Source organism: Rhamphochromis longiceps, linkage group LG19, assembly GCF_057381845.1.
Source record: "Rhamphochromis longiceps isolate RC_006_pf linkage group LG19, R_longiceps_female_GT1.1, whole genome shotgun sequence".
NCBI classification, from domain to species: domain Eukaryota; kingdom Metazoa; phylum Chordata; class Actinopteri; order Cichliformes; family Cichlidae; genus Rhamphochromis; species Rhamphochromis longiceps.
Window position 1 is genome coordinate 6,246,714 of NC_140575.1, and position 23,656 is coordinate 6,270,369.

The 23,656-nt window shown below is 39.4% G+C and overlaps 1 protein-coding gene across 1 annotated transcript in view; it reads right to left on the minus strand.

Moving 5' to 3' along the window:
- Positions 1-23,656, minus strand: part of npas3 (neuronal PAS domain protein 3) — a 385,275-nt gene that overhangs the window by 276,165 nt on the left and 85,454 nt on the right. Inside the window, exon 3 of the mRNA XM_085391470.1 lies at positions 5,905-6,003. Coding sequence (XP_085247596.1) covers positions 5,905-6,003 — 99 coding nt within the window. The remainder of the gene's footprint in view (positions 1-5,904; positions 6,004-23,656) is intronic.

Genomic DNA, 23,656 nt, shown 5'->3' on the forward strand with positions numbered 1-23,656 from the left:
CTTAAAAAAAATCACTGTCATGCTATATTAAATAAGGCTTGAAATTAGTGATTTAGACCAGCGGTCCCCAACCCCCGGGCCTTGGACCGGTACTGGTCCGTGAGTCGTTTGGTACCGGGCCGCGAGAGTTGAGGCTCAGGTGTGAAATGTATATTTTTCAGGGTTTTTATCGGTTTTCAGCGTTATTTTGTTATCGTTTTTATCGTTAACTCGGTTTTCCTGGGTCTTTTCACGTGTGTTATGAATAAATCTTCTTTTTTTCGGTACCGGTACTAGTTTTATTTTGTTGTATTTATCCGCAACACTTTAAAGGCCGGTCCGTGAAAATATTGTCGGGCATAAACCGGTCCGTGGCGCAAAAAAGGTTGGGGACCGCTGATTTAGACCATAATCCTATCAGGAAAGTGTTTACTGACGTCTTAGTTCACACAGAAGTGAAGCCTGTAATAGTTGTTGTCTCCCTGACTTCTATACAATCAAATTTATTTGAGCAATGAAATGAGTCGGCCAACAAGATGCAAGTTATTAGAAAAGAATGCCAGTTTAAGACACTTCTGCATTGGCTTCAGTTGGCTTTTTAAAATTAACATTATCTGGTTAAAACAGAACCAGGAAAACCAGAAACGGCTACAATGTCATAAAAACAAAAACAAGTAGTTTGCATCGAAAATCAAAGGACTTAAAAAGGTGCAAATCATGACATTAATGAAACTGTTCTGTCTCTTCTGTGTTGACTTTAGGGTCATTTTATAGAACATTTTGTGCCCAGCCAGTTGCCTGAAAATGTTAAGGTCCATAGCTAATTGCTGTGAAATTGCAGCTTCATATATTATATACTTTTCAACACACACACACACACACACACACACACACACACACACACACACACACACACATACAGTGGGGCAAAAAAGTATTTAGTCAGCCACCGATTGTGCAAGTTCCCCCACTTAAAATGATGACAGAGGTCAGTAATTTGCACCAGAGGTACACTTCAACTGTGAGAGACAGAATGTGAAAAAAAAATCCATGAATCCACATGGTAGGATTTGTAAAGAATTTGTTCGTAAATTAGGGTGGAAAATAAGTATTTGGTCACCTCAAACAAGGAAAATCTCTGGCTCTCACAGACCTGTAACGTCTTCTGTACGAAGCTTTTCTGTCCCCCACTCGTTACCTGTATGAATGGCACCTGTTTGAACTCATCATCTGTATAAAAGACACCTGTCCACAGCCTCAAACAGTCAGACTCCAAACTCCGCCATGGCCAAGACCAAAGAGCTTTCAAAGGACACCAGGAAAAGTATTGCAGACCTGCACCAGACTGGGAAGAGTGAATCTACAATAGGCAAGCAGCTTGGTGTGAAAAAAATCAACTGTGGGAGCAATCATCAGAAAATGGAAGACATACAAGACCACTGATAATCTCCCTCGATCTGGGGCTCCACGCAAGATCTCATCCCGTGGGGTCAAAATGATCATGAGAACGGTGAGCAAAGATCCCAGAACCACACGGGGGGACCTGGTGAATGACCTGCAGAGAGCTGGGACCAAAGTAACAAAGGTCACCATCAGTAACACACTACAACGGCAGGGAATCAAATCCCGCAGTGCCAGACGTGTTCCGCTGCTGAAGCCAGTGCATGTCCAGGCCCGTCTGAAGTTTGCCAGAGAGCACATGGATGATACAGCAGAGGATTGGGAGAATGTCATGTGGTCAGATGAAACCAAAGTAGAACTTTTTGGTATAAACTCAACTCATCGTGTTTGGAGGAAGAAGAATACTGAGTTGCATCCCAAGAACACCATACCTACTGTGAAGCATGGGGGTGGAAACATCATGCTATGGGGCTGTTTTTCTGCCAAGGGGACAGGACGACTGATCCGTGTTAAGGACAGAATGAATGGGGCCATGTATCGTGAGATTTTGAGCCAAAACCTCCTTCCATCAGTGAGAACTTTGAAGATGAAACGAGGCTGGGTCTTCCAACATGACAATGATCCAAAACACACCGCCCGGGCAACAAAGGAGTGGCTCCGTAAGAAGCATTTGAAAGTTCTGGAGTGGCCTAGCCAGTCTCCAGACCTCAACCCCATAGAAAATCTGTGGCGGGACTTGAAAGTCCGTGTTGCTCGGCGACAGCCCCAAAACATCACTGCTCTCGAGAAGATCTGCATGGAGGAATGGGCCAAAATACCAGCTACTGTGTGTGCAAACCTGGTAAAGACCTATAGTAAACGTTTGACCTCTGTTATTGCCAACAAAGGTTATGTTACAAAGTATTGAGTTGTATTTTTGTTATTGACCAAATACTTATTTTCCACCCTGATTTACGAATAAATTCTTTACAAATCCTACCATGTGGATTCATGGATTTTTTTTTCACATTCTGTCTCTCACAGTTGAAGTGTACCTCTGGTGCAAATTACTGACCTCTGTCATCATTTTAGGTGGGGGAACTTGCACAATCGGTGGCTGACTAAATACTTTTTTGCCCCACTGTATATTAGGGGTGCAACGATATTCGTATCGATATTGAACCGTTCGATACAGTGCTTTCGGTTCGGTACGCATATGTATCGAACAATACAACATTTGTAATTTATTTTATCAACTTTCCTTCTGACGATGCTGTCTGTGTTGAGCGCTCAGTGGATCTGCGCTCGACAGTGCAGCCTAGGCGGAGTAGTCGAACGCAGATTCACTAAGCGCAGGGCAATCTAGCGAGACAGAAGTTAAGCTCTCGTTGCAACATGGCAAATTGAACCTCCCCCATCCTCATTCAGATCTGGCGTTTGGAACTATTTTGGTTTTCATGTGAGTATGACCCTGAAGGTAAGCACGTCATGGACTAAAGTAAAACAGTATGTCGGATGTGCCACGCAATGCTCAATTACATTGGTAGGAACTAGTGCGTTAGCGCAGTTAGCTCGTTAACGTGTTGGCCGTCCAGCCCCACGCACAGGGCGATCCGCAGTAGCTCGTTAACGGAGATTTGCCGTGTTGTGGCGTTTTAACGAGATTAACGCAGCACTAGTGGGAACACAACGAATATGACTGCACATTTACTCCGACATCATCCTAGTGCAAAGACAAAAACAACAAGCGCGCATGCTACAAACTTTACCCGAGTCATTTAGACAGCCGTTAGCACATGATTCTCCTTATGGGGACCTGATATGTTTAATATGCTGCTGAGAATATAGCCCAGAAGAAGCGTGTAGTATAGCTTTTATTTTGGAAAGAGCCATTTCTCTGTAATAAACTCTCTTTTCCAAAGATGAGTGATTTCTCGATCAGATAGATTTATTATTTTATCCCTTTGTTGTTTCAGCAACATTAAATGTAAAAACTGTACTTTTGAGTTAAAATATATATTTATAATTTTAATAAATGACAAATTAAAAAGGCATGAACATTTTTTTGTATCGAAAAAATATCGAACCGTGACACCAAAGTATCGAACCGAACCGAACCGAACCGTGAATTTTGTGTATCGTTGCAAGGAGAGTTTAACTTCTGCCTTGCTAGCTTGTCCTGTGCTCTTCCTTCTGACTATGCTGTCTGTGTTGAGCGCTCAGTGGATCTGCGCTCGACAGTGCAGCCTAGGCGGAGTAGTCGAACGCAGATTCACTGAGCGCTCAACACAGACAGCATCGTCAGAAGGAAAGTTGATAAAATAAATTACAAATGTTGTATTGTTCGATACATATGCGTACCGAACCGAAAGCACTGTATCGAACGGTTCAATATCGATACGAATATCGTTGCACCCCTAATATATACACATACATACACATATTTAAGTGGTCTGTTGACCCACTCCCAGTATGATTTTTGGCACTTTTGACATTTGAGGTAATGTTTGAGGTAATGTTTGAACACGGAAATCTCAACTATTAAAGATAAAGGCCTGAAAGTTTCACTGGTATTTCTTAACATCAAAATCAATCACAATCTGTCATTTGGGTACAGACACATCAGAAAATCTCTGGATTTTGGCTTTCAAGTCATCCTGCAAAGTTTCATATTTAAGCACACACTAATGAAAATTACAAAAGCCAAATTGTGACAATATCTCAATGACATATAGTTGAATTTCACAATAATTCAAATAGAGCATGTGGAATACTTTATTATATGAACTTCTTAGACAGAAAAATTAAGAAAAGGCTATATTCTTTCAACTGCCATTGTTAATTAATCATATATAACAAATTGTGGAACAACAACAAAAACTTCAGTAGGTAGTCTATTTGTATCTGAAGAGAAGTTTTATTCTAGTGACCTATTCTACTACTATCCTACTGCCCTGGAGGTCTCTTAACCTGCATTATAAGACTTCCAGTAGGTTTTACAAATGGAAGGTAGAGTAGGTCTCAAAAAGGAAAAATAGTTACATATTTAACAAAGTTCATTATTTTTGCAGTTATAATTTGCACACTATCTGGAAATCCTAGAATTGTTTACTAATATTTTTTTTTGTCACTGAACTTATATTTGCTCAGTCCAGCATAAAAGGTTAAATAGCAGTTTTTTTTTTTCTCAGAGTAGAGCCGCTGATCCTCCACATCGAAAGGAGCCAGTTGAGGTGGTTCGGGCATCTGACAAGGATGCCTCCTGGGCGGCTCCTGGGTGAGGTGTTCTGGGCAGGGAGGGAGGCCTGGGCTGCTCTGCTCAGGCTGCTGCCCCCATGACCCGGCCCCGGATAAGCGGATGTGAATACGTGGATGGTTTGTTTACTTTTTTGTGTTTTTTATGAGTGTGCGTTCAAATATAGATTTTCCTATTTATTGGTCCAACATTACAGATCCTGGTTTATTTTAATGGTAGGAAAGATCAGTGAAAATTTCAGGCATTTTTTATAGTTTTTGAGATATTCATGTTCAAAAATTGCTTCAAATGTCAAAGTGTAAAAAAAATGTTGGAACTAGACCATTTTTCAAAAACATATCTTGAAAACGTGTATTTTTTCAATATATGTAAAAAGTTTCACAGCAAACATCTTTGCCCAGACTTTGAACCATGAAACTTTCAGGCAAATTGGAGATGGTGGAGCAGAAGGCCCACATTCACTTTGGATGTTATGACGCTTTGTTCATTTTTTCTAGTTAGTTCAAAATAATATTTGATGGCATAGTAAATTCCTTGTTGCTGACCTGTGGGAAATAGATGTACAATTCCCAGAAAATGACTAAATGAAATGCAATTTTTGGATGCAGAACATTAACCCTGGGTGATACTTTGATACCTGGCTTTAGCAAATAAGTCATTTTGGGGTATCAGTTCAACTTTTCTCTAGAGGTAGCAGTTCTTTACAACAGTGATGCAACCAATGCCCAACAAGATGGAGCTGTTCAGTTTTTCCAAAACTGACAATATGTATGACTGTCTGCATGGAATTCATCAGGGTTATTCTTATGCAACATAATACGTCAGGTAAAATGAGGCCAGAGGATCCCTGATGCCAGAAATTGAGTTGGGTGCCAGCACAAGTGAATCAAAGCAAAAATGTCTTCCAAAGAACCAGTCACATCAGTGCTGGAAGTCGTTCCATTTTAAGGCCTATCCTGGAATGAAATTGAATGGAACAAGTTGAATTGGTGATCCTTACGTCTTTAACGTCTTAGAAAATCAGCTGCAAATTAAATGGCAATGCATGAAAACGAACATACATCCCTTCCTTTTAATGCTACTGAGACAAATCTGTATATGAACCAACAACAATAAAACAACAGTAAAAAGGGTTTGGCAATCCATTCATACCACTCTTTGTTGATGACACACACACACACACACACACACACACACACACACACACACACACACACACACACACACAGGGAAGTTATACTACTGGTTTTGCTACTGCTACTGCTACAAGGAGCACACACAAACGTTACCATGGTGAGGAGGTATGCTGCTGGCCGGCCAGGTGAAGGGTCTTGGGCCGGGCGGCGGAGCAGCTGCCTGCATTAGCTGGCCGCTCCCAGTAGGGGTCACTGCGAAACACACAAAAAAAACGTGAAGAGGTTCTTTAACGACAGCCACATGAAAAAAGGAGAAGAAGAAGAAGTGGGAGTAAAAACAAGACTTAAATGAAGAATAAGAGGGAGAAAACAGGAAAATCAAATGAACAAAGACAAAAACGTAGGAGCAGAGCATAGGAACCAAAGAGAAAATAACCATACAAAGCACAGTGCAAATGTCATGGAAAATCAGAGAATTAGATGCAAAATATATTCTGCAGATAAGCAGTAGGTAAATGATAATTTGGCAGTTCATGTGAAAAAATAATGAAAGATTGGGCATTTCCAGCTCAGTGGACAACAAACTGTGGACCTCTCAGTCTCAAGTCTATATGAAAATAACAGTCAAAAAAGAATCCAAATACTTTGTTTAATTACTCATAAACAGGCAGCTGCGATAGCTGCGGGAATATCTTTAACATAGAGGGTCCTGCAGATGTGATGTAATATGGCGATATCTGTGTGAACTGGGGGTAGCACACTCAGCATTATCAGGACCACAAATGCTATCAGCACCCATATGAAAAAGGTTGCTATAAATGATATATGGTGTAAATATTAAATATACTATGTCAACTTATGTGATATTTCCCCCCCAAAAATAAGTTTAGTACTTAAAAGCACAATATTTACCTATGAAAGAATAGACATCTCAGAAAGCAATAAATGTAGGCTACACACTTATACATGTGGTACTGGCTAACAGGAAAACTAAATTTCCATAACAGATGTTTTCCATAACAAGTTAACGATATGTTGGTAACTTTGCTGCAAAAATATTACCGTACTGGCATTGAATCACGGTGTGTGATGACTTACTACTCTGTTATTTAACCGCCACAAACAATCCAGCATCAGCACAGCAGAGTAAATTAATGTACTTTAGTAATACAGTGCGAGTTTATCTGCAAACTTTACTTCCCTTAACACGAGTCACTTTGGGGTTTTTGTAGCTTCTTCTTTCAGGCATTGGAAGAGCGACTCACTGAGTCAACAGATGCAGTCAGTCTGTTTTTACTTTGTTGCATGAACAACTGGAGGCAGACAAACTGTTTAATTCGTTTATTTACCCGTCTTTTTTATTCTTTTTTTTATATCCTTCTGCTGCTACTTCTCCACTTTCCATGCATTTGAGCTTAGCTAGCTTAGCTAGCTCCACAGTGAAGCTGCGTTACTTCCTCGTCTTACACGTGTTTCATCAAGTTTGTTGCTGATCTGAATGCGTGACTGAAGTTTGAAAGTTTGACATGTGATCAAACTGCTTCCTGTGTGTCAGTGACATACTTTTTTAGGATCTACTTAAAAAAAGGCACAACACGTATTTCACTATAGAATGTGCAAAGATGGTCCAGTCATCCATTTTCTGCTGCTTATCTGGGACCAGTTTGCAGAGGCAGCAAGCACAGAGCCATAGACTTTCCTGTGTGTCATGACTAACCCTCCTCAATCCGCCTGTCAATCCCTCGCGGCTCTCACTTGTGAACAAGACCCACACATACTTAAACTATTCCACTTGGGCCACCAACTCACCTATTTTCTAAATAAAATCCCCCAAATCTAACTGCCACACAGGGCAATTACTTACAGTCTTTCTTACAGTGTTAACATCATGTACCCTCTACAAGAAGCCACACTAATTAAGGGGAGACAAAACTGTAAAGTTGGATGATAAAGGTTAAAAAAAAAAAAAGTATGACAGCGAAAGGTTTTTAAATCACACTCAAGTGCAAACATTTACATTCAAGGGGGCTTTAAATATGCCACAAAACAATGTGGCAACACATATTTAACACTATTTAACACTCTTTTGTTTGCTTAGAATATAATCGCTTATTTCAGATGTATTTCAAGATGTATCTCCCACCATGACTGGTCGCCTAAAACTTCCCGCCCTTGGAAACAGTCAAAAAAAAACCAAACTAACCTGCAGTTTGGTGGCAGATTTTATTTATTTATTTCTTTTCTTTTTGAAAAGCTAAATGTTGCCGATTGGGACTCAACAGGCAGGCAAAGTGACACCGGAGTCAAATACAAAATACAAAGCAGCCCCAAAGTGACTGTCTATAAACAGTGAATTATTTGAATTTTACACACCCACCAAAGACAGGCTGTCAAAACCCATGCCGGAATGGATTTTTCATACTGAGAAAGGGAGCGAGGGAGAGCCAAGGAGAATAAAAGAGAGAAGGAAAAAAAAACAGGAGGCAGAAAGAGGGAGAGAGACGCTGGAAGACACAGGAAGGAGGAGGAGAGAGCGAGAGGGAGACGCAGTGAAGCGATGCTGGCTTGCAGGAGAACATTAGCTGCACTGTGTAGCGCACCATAAAACCATTGACATTGTCGGTCTTGCTTTGTGGACAAGTATTATTGTAAAACACAGTTTTCTGAGGCGAGCCGGCCGCTATTGTTCTTGTCAGAGGGTGAAGCGAGGGCACCGCCGGCATAACTTATTTCAGTTTAAAGCTACCGGAGAAGGCAGCGAGAGTTGGTTTTCAAATTAAACGACTGCGATGTAAGTCCAGAGATTGTATTACTTTTAGATTTGATCTCTCGATGCATGACTAGGAAACAGATCGCTTCTGTTGTGGAGGAAGGGGAAAAAACAATAAAAGATAAGAAGAGCGCTGTCATCTGCAAGAAGAAAAGCAGGTTTGTTCTGTCACTGAGGTCGGTGTACTTTGTTGATTATACAGCAGGCTTTAAGCAGGTTTCAAGAGACACAGAGTCTGACTCGGCACAGAGACTACTATGTTAAGTTCCAGTCCATGTAACGGGCACGAGAAGATTCTAGGAGTTTTGTGCAGTGTGTTGTGTCATGACTCACATTATATATTAAAAACAACAGGAGTAAAATATGACATCTGCCTGCTCCAAATCTCTTAGGGTAAATGAAAAGCTGCTTTACTCAGTTGTCCTTGTGATTGCCTTTGCTTGATGGATATTCTTAAAACCTGTAAACATTTATCTCGGTGACACTGAGTCCATCAATTTCTTTGGAGTTTTCACTTGTCAAGGTCATTGACTCTGATCTCATCAATATCCTTATACAAGCAGGGAATCAAATGGTTCTTAATAATGTAAATGCATCACTGTAGTTCAATACAAGTGATGCTTGTATTGAACTACAAGTGATGGAGGTCTGGAATGCTGCAGAGCCTTTTAGCGTCTTTTAGCTCCTAATTTTGGTAAATATACTCTTTTTTGCTTCCAGTCTTTTCATTAAAGTCTCTAATAAACCTTCTTCATGTGATCAACATCAGACTGCAGTTAAGCAGTTAAGGACGAATGACTAAAGAAAGAGAAAATGTAATTACATACCACAGCTAAATGAAAAGTCACTGTTGACTTGCTGTAGACAAAGTATGTTTTATTTCACTTGCATGTCTTTTTTGCACACTTTTAACTTACAAGGCTTTGAAAATATGTGTTTGTCTATATGGCCAATTTAAAAGGTGATAAGAGAGTAGCCAGCTAGAAGCATGTGTGACTTTTAATGCTAATAACGCTCAAGAATTTGTCCATCAATTCCATGAATAAGAATCAGAAAACATGTATCCTTAGTTTTGTGTTTTTGTTATCACTGTAGCACTTCCTGGTTTGGACCCAATCAGAAGACCAGAATGAAAAGCTTTTTTTTCCACAGATACTTTTATTCGAGATCCTACCTGCACAGTTTCAGTGAACAATATTGCTCAACTCAGAAAATCATAGTAAAAAAGTTGCACAATGTTTTCAGACTGAATGTAATCCCAGATAAAACAACAACTATACGTGACTGGTTTTCAGACCCACCAATAACAATTCAGTCTGGTACTGTAGCTACAAGTGAATGTAGAATAAGCTTACCCCTCCTGTTATATTATTTCATCAGCTGGTACAATCCAGAGAGTGTAGCCAATCATCAACAAATTGACATACATGTGCCAAAAAAATGAACTTTTTCTCTTATTTCTTCAACAAAAGTAACTATTAGTCCTTCTTTCTATTTCTTTCTTTTTTTCTTTCTTTCTTTCTTTTTTACATTTTGAAAGTTTTAGCAAGATTGTTAATTGTTTATAATATCTCTCACACCATACAATTCCCAGGCTGACCAAATGCTGACATTTTGTCCCAGACACTGGAATGTCAGAGATACACATGAGGTGTTGTTTGGCATCAGCGCCACACCAGCTGCGGCAATATTAGACACCGAGTGACATATGGAGTAGCATATGGGCTGTCTCATGTTCGAAACTGTGACAAAGTCGAGATATTGAGAAAGGTTGGTTATTGACGGTATAAATCAGATCACTCAGAAAACCAGATTTTGAATCCCATTACTTTTTTATTGTTTCACTTTCCCTCCACTGTAGTGAGGTTTACGTTGTGATAAGGAAAGGTTTGCATTAAAATAGAATAGTAGATTATCAAAAATGAGATTTCTACACGATATCAGCCATGGTTCGGGCTAACAACAACCGGGCTATGGTGCTTCTGTTAAGACAAAGAAAGAATTTACTACACATGATGAAAATGATGCAAAAAAGGGGGGGGGGAGGGGGATCCTTTCCATGTTTTTTATGTGAGATTAAGGGACTCGGACTGTCTGCACTGTATGTGAGTTTTGAAGGGAAAAAAGAGTTTTGAGAAAATGCACTGACTTTATTTAACAGGTACAATCAGTGGAAATGAGGTGGAAATGAATTAATTGAAGTTAAGCAGGCAATCGGCAGCCTTAGAGTGGGTAAATCTCCAGGTAATGATGGATTTCCATCAGATTTTTATAAGGTGTTTGTGGACGAACTAGCTCCAAGACTACTGTCGGTATATCAAGATGCGTTTCAAAGAGGGAGACTACCGTTTAGTATGCGATCGGCAGTGATCACGTTATTACATAAAAAAGGGAAAGACCCACAGCATTGTGGGAATTATCGCCCAATTTCATTAATTAATGTGGATGAAAAAATTATTTCTAAGATATTAGCTTTTAGGCTTGAAAAAGTTCTTCCGTATTTGGTGCATAGGGATCAGGTCGGTTTTGTGAAAAATAGAAGCTCTGCGGATAATCTACGTAGGTTATTGCATATACTCTGGAAGAGCAGGACTAAGCTAGACCCTGTCGTTGCCTTCTCTTTGGACGCAGAGAAAGCTTTTGATAAAGTTGAGTATCCTTTTCTGTTTCATACCTTGAAGAGATTTGGTTTCGGTCCCTTTTTTAGGCAGTGGATTCAGGTGGTATACACAGATCCAATGGCTACAGTTATTACCAATGGGATAATGTCACCCTCATTTTCGTTAAGTCGGGGTACTAGACAAGGTTCACCCTTATCACCTCTCATTTTTGCTCTGTTTTTGGAGCCTTTAGCCATAGCTTTACGTGAATGTAAGAAAATTAGAGGGGTGGATTTGGGTCAAGAAGAACATAAAACTTTTTTGTATGCAGATGATATTTTACTGATTTCAACTAACCCAGAACAGGCCGTTCCTGCAATTTCCTCAATTATTGATTCTTTCTCTGTAATCTCTGGATACACTATAAATTGGTCTAAGTCTGAAGCTATGCCTATTTCTAAAATGTGTCCGCCTGTTATGAGGAGTTCATGGCATTTCAAGTGGAAGCCCGAGGGTCTGACTTATTTGGGGATTAAATTGACCCCTGGTTTAGACAACATAATGAAAGTAAATATTTCCCCAGTGATTCAAAACATCCGTTCGCTGTTGCAGAATTGGGTTAAAATAAATCTGTCCCTTTTGGGCAGAATTAATTTGGTGAAGATGATTATTGCCCCTAAACTTCAGTACTTTCTTCACATGTTACCGATAGCAGTCCCACATAATTTGCTAAAGCTTTATAATACATGTGTAGAGGGTTTTGTGTGGGCAGGTAAAAAGCCATTGTTCAATCGGTCTAAATTATATGCTGCTAAAGAGAGTGGTGGGTTGGCATTGTCTAAGATGGTCTGGTATCATTACGCTTTCTCCCTCTCTCAGTTAGTTAAGATACATAATTCCTCTACTGATAAGCCATCATGGGTTGGGATTGAGGAAAGTCTTGTGGCCCCTTCGTCTTTAGAGGCCTTCCTTACTCAGAAGGGTAGGCCAGTACCGTTTAAAGATCCAGTACTGTCTTTCATGCAAGAGACCTGGCTTAGAGCTCACCAATATACCAACAGCAGCCCTTATCTCACCGCTAGAGCCTCTATTTGGTATAATAAGAAAGTATTAATAGGGAAGAAACCGGTCTGGTGGGAGGCCTGGGCTAGGACAGGTATTAATCAGATGGGGGACCTATTTGGGCAGACTGGCATGAAATCGTTTGCAGAAATCAGACGAGAATTCAATTTGGATCCAAGGGAAATTTGGAGGTTTTTTCAAATAAGACATTGTATTAAAGCCATTTTGAAAAATAATCTAGACCCTCCATCTAGTGTTCAGAAGATGTTTGCAACCCCTGACAATAACAGAATCAGGGCATCTAAATTTTATGGGAGCTTCAGAGAGGCACATGCTCTCAGTTTGGGGGGACTGAGGCGGTGTTGGGAGAAAGATCTGGGTATCCAGATCTCAGAGGACAGTTGGAAGATGCTGATTTCATCATGGTATGTTTGCTCACCTGAAACACAGTCTCAACTTATCCAGTACAAGTTGCTTCACAGAAACTATTGGACACCCAGTAAATTAGTCAGGTTGAAGCTCGCAGATAAGGACATTTGTTGGAAATGTCAGCAGGAAGTCGGGACTCTAGTTCATATGTTGTATACATGTCGGAAAAATGATTATTTGTGGGACGGGATCATCAACTTGGTGAATGATATTTTTAAACTTAATCTTTCTAAATCTCCAGCTATATGCGTCCTGGGCCTACTACCTGACGATAACATTCTCTCAAAAAAACAGAGATTGTGGATGCGTCTGGCTTTTATAACTGGTTGCAGGGTAATTCTTAGGCATTGGAAGTCATCCAGCCCCTGTTCTTTCAAGGAATGGACCGAACAAATGTCTAGGATGGCATCATATGAACGGGTTATGTATAGAATGAAGGGAAGAGAAGATATTTTTGAGCAGGTCTGGGGTCCCTTTTTGCGGTACATTGACAATGTCTCTTAGACATTATGATAAATGGTCTCTTAGAGGGATATTTCATGTGTCATTGGTATTTTGGTTGTTGCCTTTGTTGTTTTTTTTTTTTTTTTTTTTTTTTTTTTTTTTTTTTTTTTTTTTGCACCAGGGGGTTTTACCCTTATTCGTTTTTGTTTTTGCTGATGTTTTCCAGGAGGCGGTGTATTATTTTGTTTCTCCTGGGTTTTATTTATTTTATTTATTTATTTATTTATGTAATTTTTTTTTTTTTTTTTTTTTTTGTTTTTTTTTTTTTTTTTTTTTTTTTGTTTGTTTGTTAGTGTGTTGTTTGTTTGCTTGTCTTAGTTTGTTTGTTTGTTTAGAAATGGACAGAGAACTGACAGTATGATTATTGCAGTTGTATATTTATTTATTAATGTTTCTGTCCATCCAAAAATATTAATAAAAAAAAAAAAAAAAAAAAAAAAGGAAATGAATTTGTGCATGATACTGCTGAGTGGGTGAAATTTACTGCATAATGTAATACTTCAAAGTCAAGAAAAATTGAACTTGGGAATTTTTATCAGAGTTTCAAGGAAACACTTCACTTTATGAATTATTTTATAAGCTTAAACTTTTTTTTCTTAAATGTGTTAACAAGGACTTACCTAATGACTATTACAGTTTTTTACAGACGCTAGGACACATTTCTCAATACTTAGGTCACGTTTGCAAAACTCCTCACACAGTGAGCACTACAGAAGTCTATGTGGGCTAAACTGAGGATCAGTTATCATTGTTTTGACACAAAATGCATTCAATGACTACATCTCTCAAATTTCATGAATTATCTTCTCACTCAGACACAACAACTGCCAAAAATCTTTGTACGTACAGGACATTTTGCATGTGCTTACATACTGTTTTCAAAACTGTTAAACTTATGGCCAAAACAATAACACAATGCAAAACTTAAAAAGACAGCAAAATTCAACAGCAATATTTTATTGAAACATATTTTAAATCTAAAAATGCAGTTTAACCAGCCACAGCTGATTCTCATTGTAGATGAACATCTACACAGGTGTTACTCCTTCAATTTTTCAACTCCTTCAATTCTGGCAGCCAGAAGATTCTTTCCTAGGTGTGTTGCCCTAGATGACATAAGATGTGATGTGGATGAGAACCTGTGGCCAAATAGAGAAGACCGAGTAGATTAGCATTACTATTGTATGTGTATCAGTGGATGGTGTGTATACAAATTCTTGTATTTTGGGATTACTTAGTGCAAAAAAATAAAAATACATAAACAAATATTAACGAATTCTGCATGATGTCTGATTCATTCCAGTAACATATATTGAAATTATAAACAGAGATGTGTCCTTGTTTTACACAAGAAAACACTGTGTCATGCTATATGTTGTTAGTGTTTTTTAGGTCATTGTTTTGTGGGTGACAAAGTGTGTTTGTCGGCTGTCAACCTTTGCTAGTGTTCTGGAAGAATGAGTTTATTTGAGACCTGAATGAAGTGTTTTGGTAGTTGTAGTGCATTTTGAATGTGAAATGAACTGCTTTGCCAAGCTGACGGTCAGTTAGGAGGATTGTGTGAAGTGTTTTGCAAAAGTGACCTAAGTATTGGGAAATGTGTCCTAGCGTCTGTAAAAAACTGTAATGAATGTTTCCCCTGTAATTAGTATACAAAATAGTGTAGGCCTTTTTGGTGGTACACCAAGACCCTTAAAAGAGGTGGTGCCAAATAAGTCAACACACAAACATGTCAAAGTCCTCAGGATCCTAACAGCGCCTCAAAAAAGTCTCAGTCAGGTATTCTTTACATGAATACTCCTGCTTTTGCTCCTCCTTCAATATACAATATACAGGTAACGGATTCAGCTTCATCCCAAGAGTACCTGGGCTCCACCTTAGGGTATATTCACATTAGACTATGTGCCGGATGCACAGCCAATCACTATGTACCACTGAATACAGTGCAGCTGGACTCGGGTATGGTGTGATTATCACCATGTTCACTATATATTGCCTTCATCACTGACAGCTGATTCCATAAAAATTGCTTTTTTTAAGTCATTAACAAATATGTGAGAGAGGACAGTGTGCCACCATTTCTAGTCCAGTATAGGAAGAACACTCATGATCGGCTCGGTACATTTGAGTTGGGTTAGGTGTTACAGGCAACATCTCGGGACATGCATAATCCTCACTTTTCTATTTTTGCTGCTCACCTTCATTTTATATCCTTAAATCTTTCTTTCGTCTTTTCTTTTTTTTCATATCGTTGTATCTTTACTCCTCATTCAAACAATCAAGCCAATCCTTTGTTTCCCATTAGTCTCTATTACAACTCCTCCAATCTTACATATTTTACTGTCCACATCCCTCTTTCAATTCAGGAACAGTTTTTTGCAGTCAAACTTACATCTTTAAAGTCACATTTTAGCCCTTCTTCCTTCCATCTTTTTCTCCGGATATTCCTGTGCTACATTTTTTTCTTCTGACCCTCGTCCTTGTGCCCAACTAACCTGCTTTTACATGCACACCTTTATGTCCATCTTAACACAGTGGCCTCTTTCTCACATCCTTAAAAATCTTATTCCAGTCTTTCTTTTTCTCTTTACCTAAATTGTTGCGTATCACTCCATCCTTCCCTTCTCTCTCACTTTTCTCTTTTTTTATCCATTCATTCCTGAATGTTGGCTTCAGGTTTCTTGCTGTCATTTTGGAAAGTAGACGGAGTAACCGTGCTGCATCAAACACGAGCACAGAAAATCAACTATATGCGTACGCATTAAATAACCAGTACAACTTTAGGCACACACTAATGGCGCAGCACCTCACAGAGACGTGCACTTGCATTGTGTCACACACCAACATGCACAAGCAGAAATTCAATAACCTGAGTATAAACACATTTGCTGGCTCACGCACACCAGTGCATGCACGCACAAAGACAGACTCATGGGTAAATGCACACTGAGATGCACGTAAGCAAGTAAACAAACACACTCTCGCACACGCGAGGTGCAGACACACACTCCATCAGGCCAAAATGGCAGTGGTGGGAGGCAGTACAATGGGTATTGCTGGGCGCCGGCAGAGCTAAATTGCAGACAGCGAAGGGGAGATCTGGGCCATTTTTCAAGGCCGACTATATATTACAAATTGGCTACCAGGGCATTGTCTGCGAATGCACACACATACACACACACACACTTGTGCGCGTACACACACGCAAGTGAAAAAAAATAATCCTGGCTTGTCCTATTGTAGCCCGCAGAGCCGCAGAAATCTGCCCTTTTCCCTCTTTTTCAACAATTTCCTCGGAATAAACCATGTGATTGAAAATGTGTCAGTTTAGCGAGCAGCAGCGTCACCACACACAAATACACATGAAATAAAAAATGTATAAAAATCACAGAGACACCACAGACACACACACTCCAGCTTCCTGCTTACACACTGTAACCTCTCTGTTTGGTACGAGAATGTTTAAACACTTCCAGGGCAGGGTCAAATCTGCCCCTTTTGGAATATACACACACACACAAAGAGACTATAAACACACATATGACACACAATATCACGAACAGAAACACACTTTCTCCCTAGCTGGTTCGAATGTTTTGGTCCAGGTTTAGTCAGTCAGTCATGCTTCAGTACAGCAGTTAAGCTGAAGGAGGTTTGGACTCCTAAACTAAATCCCTTCCCACACTCAGTGTTTCAGGCTGAGTGTAAGATATGTGTGTTCTTCAAAGGAGAACTGTTGCACTCCAGCTGCCGGTGCTGGCTTTTTTCTGGGACTCTGCTAAAGTGCTCCATGATTTCAGTTGAAAAAAATTCTTCTGTGTGCGGTGCCTGTATGCACATACCCCGAGATGTGTCCTGACATGACAACATAAGTGATTCCACTCTCATTGATATAACAGAGGGGCATGATTTGAAAACAAAAGCTGTTTGAAATCCAATGTTTGGGCCAGTCTGAAGCCTGCTGAGATTATTTGTACAAACTCGGATATCATTATTTGAAATTCTTCCCATGTTTGATCCACCACTGGAACAGTACGGGCGCAAATAAGGAGAACAGTAACAGCTCCCCTTCCACTGTTATCATTATAAAGATCTGTTTGAGCCACAGCTAGCTGTTCTGTGTGTCCCTGTAATGGCCTGTTTCTACTACTGTTTGGGTATAAAAACATAGATATATGTCAATTAAATTTTTTTTTGTATTATTATTTTTAACCCTCTGTAACCTCCAAAGGTTAGCGTTCATGTTTAGTAAGTGTAGGCTCTCAGTGCACTGGTTACCTCAGCTGTCAAAATGCCAGGGGTGAAGCCTCTTGAGGAGGCAGTAAAAAGTGTTTAAAAGGGACCTTCACAGACTCAAATGAGGCTGATGAGTCTGTGAAGCTCAATTCTGACCAATGATGGTAATACTGAAGTTAGCTGCTGAGGATATCCTGAACTTCTTGGCAGGCACTGAGGTTTTTGCTGCTGTTAGCTGGTGTTACTGAAACGTTCTTTGCTGTGGATCTAATGTTGTCAAATTAATAAGGAAATTAGCAAATAAATTGCCATACAATGTGTAAATGATGTGTCAAACAATAAAGTTATCCTTTACAAGTGTTGTTGGAGCTTTAACCGATCCAGACTTTATGCTCTTCTCCATTCACCTTGGATGTAGAGAAGTTTTGCCAGAAACCTCTACTCTGTTTCACACATCTAAAAAATGTAATTTGAGCTTGTAGTTTCTTTTCCCCTCAGATCTGCTGTTACCTGCATTGAGCTAACGTTTGTACTGGAGCTTCAAAAAGTGACAGCTTTGACTAACCATCCAAATTCTAGGAGGATAAAACGAATGATAAGTGCTATGATCAGATATAAGAAGTCGCTGACGTGCTCTCTCTTTATATGAAGGTTATTTTCTGCTCAGTTTATAAAGGGTGACACGTGTAGGCATACACGCAGAGACGGTTAATCCATGTTTGAATAGCCTTTATTGTCATTGTACAAGGTACAACGAAATTGGAGTGCCACTCCCTTGGTGCAAAAAACAAGCACCAAACTGGAGAGCTAAGAGCCGCTGCACCCGCGCGCGCCGCCATCTTTTTCCTATGTACGGACACATGAGGTGCTGACACAGTCTCAAATGATCCTTTGAGTGAGAAATTGCCTTTTTATAATGTCCTCGCTCTTAACCTTGAAAAATAATTTGTCCTCACAAAGATTCACATGCAAATATCACACATGCAGATGCACACGCTGGCACGCAGGTGCACAAACAGTGTGTAAATTGAACCCTCAGTGGCAGACTTGCACCTGCACTCCACCACAACAACACACATCTCTATCTGTTCTTCCTGACATGTCGGCCTCCCTCCACGGCGGAGAGCTGAACAGGTCTAAAGATACCATTCACTCACACTTCTCGGTTCACCATATAACAAACAATACGTACAATACCGCTGACATAGTGTGTTTATTATCGGCAATAAAGAGTTGAAAAGTTTTTCCTCATGCTGGACATTACTCTTTTAATTGTTGACTCAGAGATTCTGCCTTTTTGTGCTTTAAGATCCCACCACCTCATTTTACACCCTCATGAGTCTCATGGGTTTCTTATCTCTCGGTTAGAATAGTCTCTGTTGGCTTTTATGAGACTTAATTCTCAGTCCAGTCGTCTTTTTTCCTTGTATATATACCCGGTGGTTTTATGTAAAAAAAACAGAAAAAACATTGCATTGATATGCAGATGACTCACTGATTTATCTGCCAGTGAAACTTAAACCCTAAAGATGTTTGAAATGTTGAAATGAAACTGTCTAGTGGCACTTACACAGGCAGACCACATTGTTAATTAACCAAAGAAAGAACCTGACTTTGATGTTTGACGACACTTTCACATTAAGCACTGAAACATAATTGTTGGTGCTTTTTTCATTCACTCTGAATAATGCTAGCTCCTTACAAAGGTTAAGACTTTGCTTTAATGATTGTTACAAGGTAATTAAGACATTAATCTGGGCTTAACTTTATCACTTATATATTTATTAAATTCTTAAGAAAAAAATATAAATATATATTTCAGATTTCTTTTGTGCAACTTAACAAATTTAGTATCTTTAATGAATATTTAATATATTGACTCCCTTCAAAAATGTACCTGAGCTGTATTTAAAATCACTTCAGTTTTACGATCTAAAGCCAAAATGTCATTTTTGATTATAATGTTTTGGTATAACTGACTTTGAACATCAGTATCAGGGGATCATAGTTTCAAAGTTGCACCAAACATTTGCACCCTGCATCATTTATCTGTTTTATAATATTTGACTCATCAAGACAACAGTCTCTCTTTTTTTTTTTTTATCTCCATTTCAGTAACAGCTCATCTTTCTTCAATACTTTACACTTGAGTATCTGAAAGAAAAATATGCCTTAAATGCTGTTTTTTTTGTTTTGTTTTGTTTAGCAAATATATGCTCAAAGTATAAAGATACAATATATAAAAGATAAAGTAGGCAAAATATTCTTTATAGTTTGGGAAACGTTTTATCATCCACTAGGCCTAATTCTGGCTACATGACTAGAGTATAAAGTTCAGCATATTCAGAGCACTGTTGTTCATGACAGCAACATAATTATTCTTCCCCTGGAAATCCTTTAAAATATATTTGTCTGTTTTCTCATAAACCTACTACACCCAAGGCTTTTCAGCTCATCAGCAGGAGAATAAATGCAGATGAGTTTACACACATGATCAGCAAATAACAAAAATAAATCCAGTGCATGCAACGCATGCGCTGCAGAGTAGTGCATGCAACCATAATGGATTCTGTCATTTGAAATGGATGAAGTTCCATTAGAGAGTGGCACAGTCGCAGGGCTAAGTGTGATGAAGGGCGAAGCTTCAGCATCTCTCTTTTTATTTTAACAATGACAGAAAAAGAGACATCCCGAGCCCTGTACACCTCAATGTTATTCCACCGACTGTTTGTGATTTTTTTCATAATTTCAATAGTGTTGTGCATTTCAGATGCAGACAGACCGAGCTGATGTAAAACAGTGGAACAAAAAAAAAACGTGCATTTCATCAGAGTCAAATTAATAAGATGAATAGATACAAACCATGAAAGGAGCTGCACAAATTTAAAAAGGTGGAGGAGGAAGGAAAAAAACTCCCCTTCATTAAAGAACATAGAGAAGGTGCTCTTATTTTTTCAAGAGTGGCTACTTCCACACTGTGATTGCAAATCAGTGGTAATTTCTTATTTGTATTTATTCACCTTTCCTGTCCTTTAACACATTCTGCTCCATCGCTGTCATGTCTTCAGCTTTCCCTCACCCACCCTCAAGCTGTTTGAAAGCAAAAAAGGTCTAAAGGTGTTGACGCACACACATACACAGCCACACACACACAAACTAACACACACCAAATAAAGATGACATGTTTATTAATCACCTCTTTAGCAGAGCTATTGCCCTGATTTACCACTGATTTCTTAGCTGTCAACACTGAGGACAGCCGCCTGACATTTACAGGTAGAACCACTCTGCAGCATGGCTCTCTCTCTCTCTCTCACACACACACACACACACACACACACACACACACACACACACACACAAACATAAAAGCAGAAGCTCAGGTTGCCCAGTACATGTACAAATTATGCACATACACTCAAGCGCAATAAATCCGTATATGAAAGCACAATGAACTATACTCTCTCCATCATAGTCTTCTCCATCACACTTTCATTTTTATCCCTCTCCTCTCTGCCACATTCCTTTTATCAACTAATACCCACACATAAAAAAATAAATAAATTCAAAACAGAAAACCCCATTTCCAAACAATTACTCTGAATCCCGTTTGTGAACTTGACCTCCCACACAATGACAAACCAGCCGTTGTCATGGCAGCGTTAAATTATCTCCTCATCCCGGATGAGATAGACTTGTGCAGAACTGACCACCTGGGGATTGAGCAACACTATCTCTTGGGTCCATTTCTCACCCTGACTTCCTGTCATGTCAGGATTACATCAGCAACTATAATCTTACAAGATCAAAGTGGACGCCGATGCACCCGTCTGATTGAAAAGCCTCAGAGTGTGATGTAAAGGGGCCACCTTTGATCAACAACACATCAGGGAGAATTTCATCAATGCAAACTTGGATGAAAAGCAATGAACTTAAAGCTCAAAGTTATTAAATAACATAAAAGATAATATTTCAAATTAATTTTGACATAATTTATTACTGTTTATGTTATTATTATTCAAATAAAGCAATATTGTCACCAATTATTCTTTGTATTCAATTGTATTTTATTTATATAGCGCCAAATCATAACATCGATAGCGTAAAAGCACTTTATATTGGACAATAATACAGAAGAGACCCCCAGCAATTAGACAGCCATCTACCATGACTGCTGGGGGTGAGGGGGGGAAGACAGGACAATAGATAGACTATGGAAGAGATCCAGAGATTAATAATAACTAATGATTATATGCTAAATGTTATAGGTTTATAGTTATAGTTGTTCATAAAGACATTTGACTGCGGAGAACAAATGATTTCTGTAAAAAGTTGAAATCTGTGATGCCTTCAGTTCAGATTCACCTCTGCTACAGACGGATGTCAGTTTCAGGTTCTGTCTCCTAGAAAGCCTCCCAGTTGAATCAAGTTAAAGCTGTGACATCAGCAAAGAATTTCTGACATTTCAGCCCTCCCATGTCTTTCTATCTGAAGGATGACAGAGGAAGTTTTTGGAAGGGAGCCGTGAGTTTGAGCTGCTCGAAGTCCGTTTGATGTTCGAAGCGTCTTGCCATGTGCTTAAACAGCCCCGTGAGTGGGCATGTCACCAGCAAGATAAGAGAAATCAAGCACTCCTCATGTCTGGGCAAAAGGTTATTTTGACATTCAGGAGGAGAAGAGAGGAGTGTTGTTACACATCAGGTTTAAGCCAATAACCAAATGTAAATATACAAAAATCTGGTAGAATAAAAACTTTGTGCTTGACATATTTTACATGATTATTTGTAGGTTGCTGCTTACTTTTTATTTTTGTATTTTTTTATTGTCATTGCCTGACTGTTTACATCACAGCGGTTTGAAGGTGCAAATTGTGTTTGTTCATTTCGACAATGGCCGTTTTGTAAGCTGCTTCGACAATTGTGATCATTCGATAAGACAGCTTGTTTGGAAGACTGACAGGAGGACAAGAAGGAGAAGACAGAGGGAGGGAAGGAGGGATGGAGGCAGGAGGCAGAAGAAAACCAGAGAATCTCTATTTTCTCTCACCTCTGTATCGCCAGACATCCCAGCAGGACACAGTAAACAAGAGAATGTGCGCGTGTATGAAGGAGAGACAGAAAGAGAGTTTCCAGCAGATTTCACCACAGTCATTCCGAGGTAAGACAGGATCAGCCTGAATCCCTGCTGATGGCACAGACGCACACACACGAGCACACAAACTCTTGCCACATGTGCTGGCACTGATCAAAAACCACAAACAACATAGTAGTGTGCTGCAGCATAGCAGTGTGCTGCAGCATAGCAGTGCGCTGCAACGGTGTATGTCCAGAATGTATATTGTGTTTCGTACGATCTGTGCATTAATCAGTTCTCATTCCTAGCATTCGTTTAAAAGTCTGACTATGACATGCACCTTGCTGCACATTCCCCACAGGTATTTATCTCATTCTGACAATCCTGATTGGCTGCTGATCGCAACTACTGCATCAGGCAGAACCACCCATCCTTAAGAACCTGTGCTACTAGATATTATCATTGATATTGTTCATACATCTCTTCTCGCTTCAGAGCATATCCCAAACTTCATATAGGCTAGCTAGCATAACGGTCCATATTCAGGATTGTTAGATAACTTCTCTGTTGCCGGGCGCTAGCTGCCTTTTCCTCATCTCATCCTGAGCTTGTGTCTTCACCATTGACAGGTGCGTCATACCATTTAACACTGTGGAAAAGTGTTTTATTGCTGAATTTTAGTATGGCATGGATCTGTGTTTCCCTGACACCAGAGGAAGCAGCGACTTAACTGTGCGTTTGTGCCACTAAAATATCGTAAAGTGAGACACCAGGCTCGCTCGTGTTGTCCCGGACTGGAACCTGCAAACACACATATGTGCGTATGCACAACCACACACTGATCAAAAAACACAAACAAATAGAATAACTAGTATTTAGTATTCTATTTAGAAAAATGTTTTAACTATGTAACTAATAAGAAGATTCAATTCAGTTGGATTTTATTTATATACTAACAAATCACAACAGCTAAAGGAGCATTATAGTGTAAGGTAAAGACAATACAATAACCCTAAAAATCAGATGACCCCCTATGAATACGCACTTAGTGACACAGGGAAGGAAAAACTCCCTTTTAACAGGAAGAAACCTCAGAACCAGGCTTGGAGAGGGACAGCCATCTGCCATGACCGCTTAAGGTAAGTCGACAAAAGGCACTCTGTAGGAGACGCAGAGATTAAGAAGAAGAGTATCGCTTTTCCTGTTGTTATAAACAAACTGTATATTTATG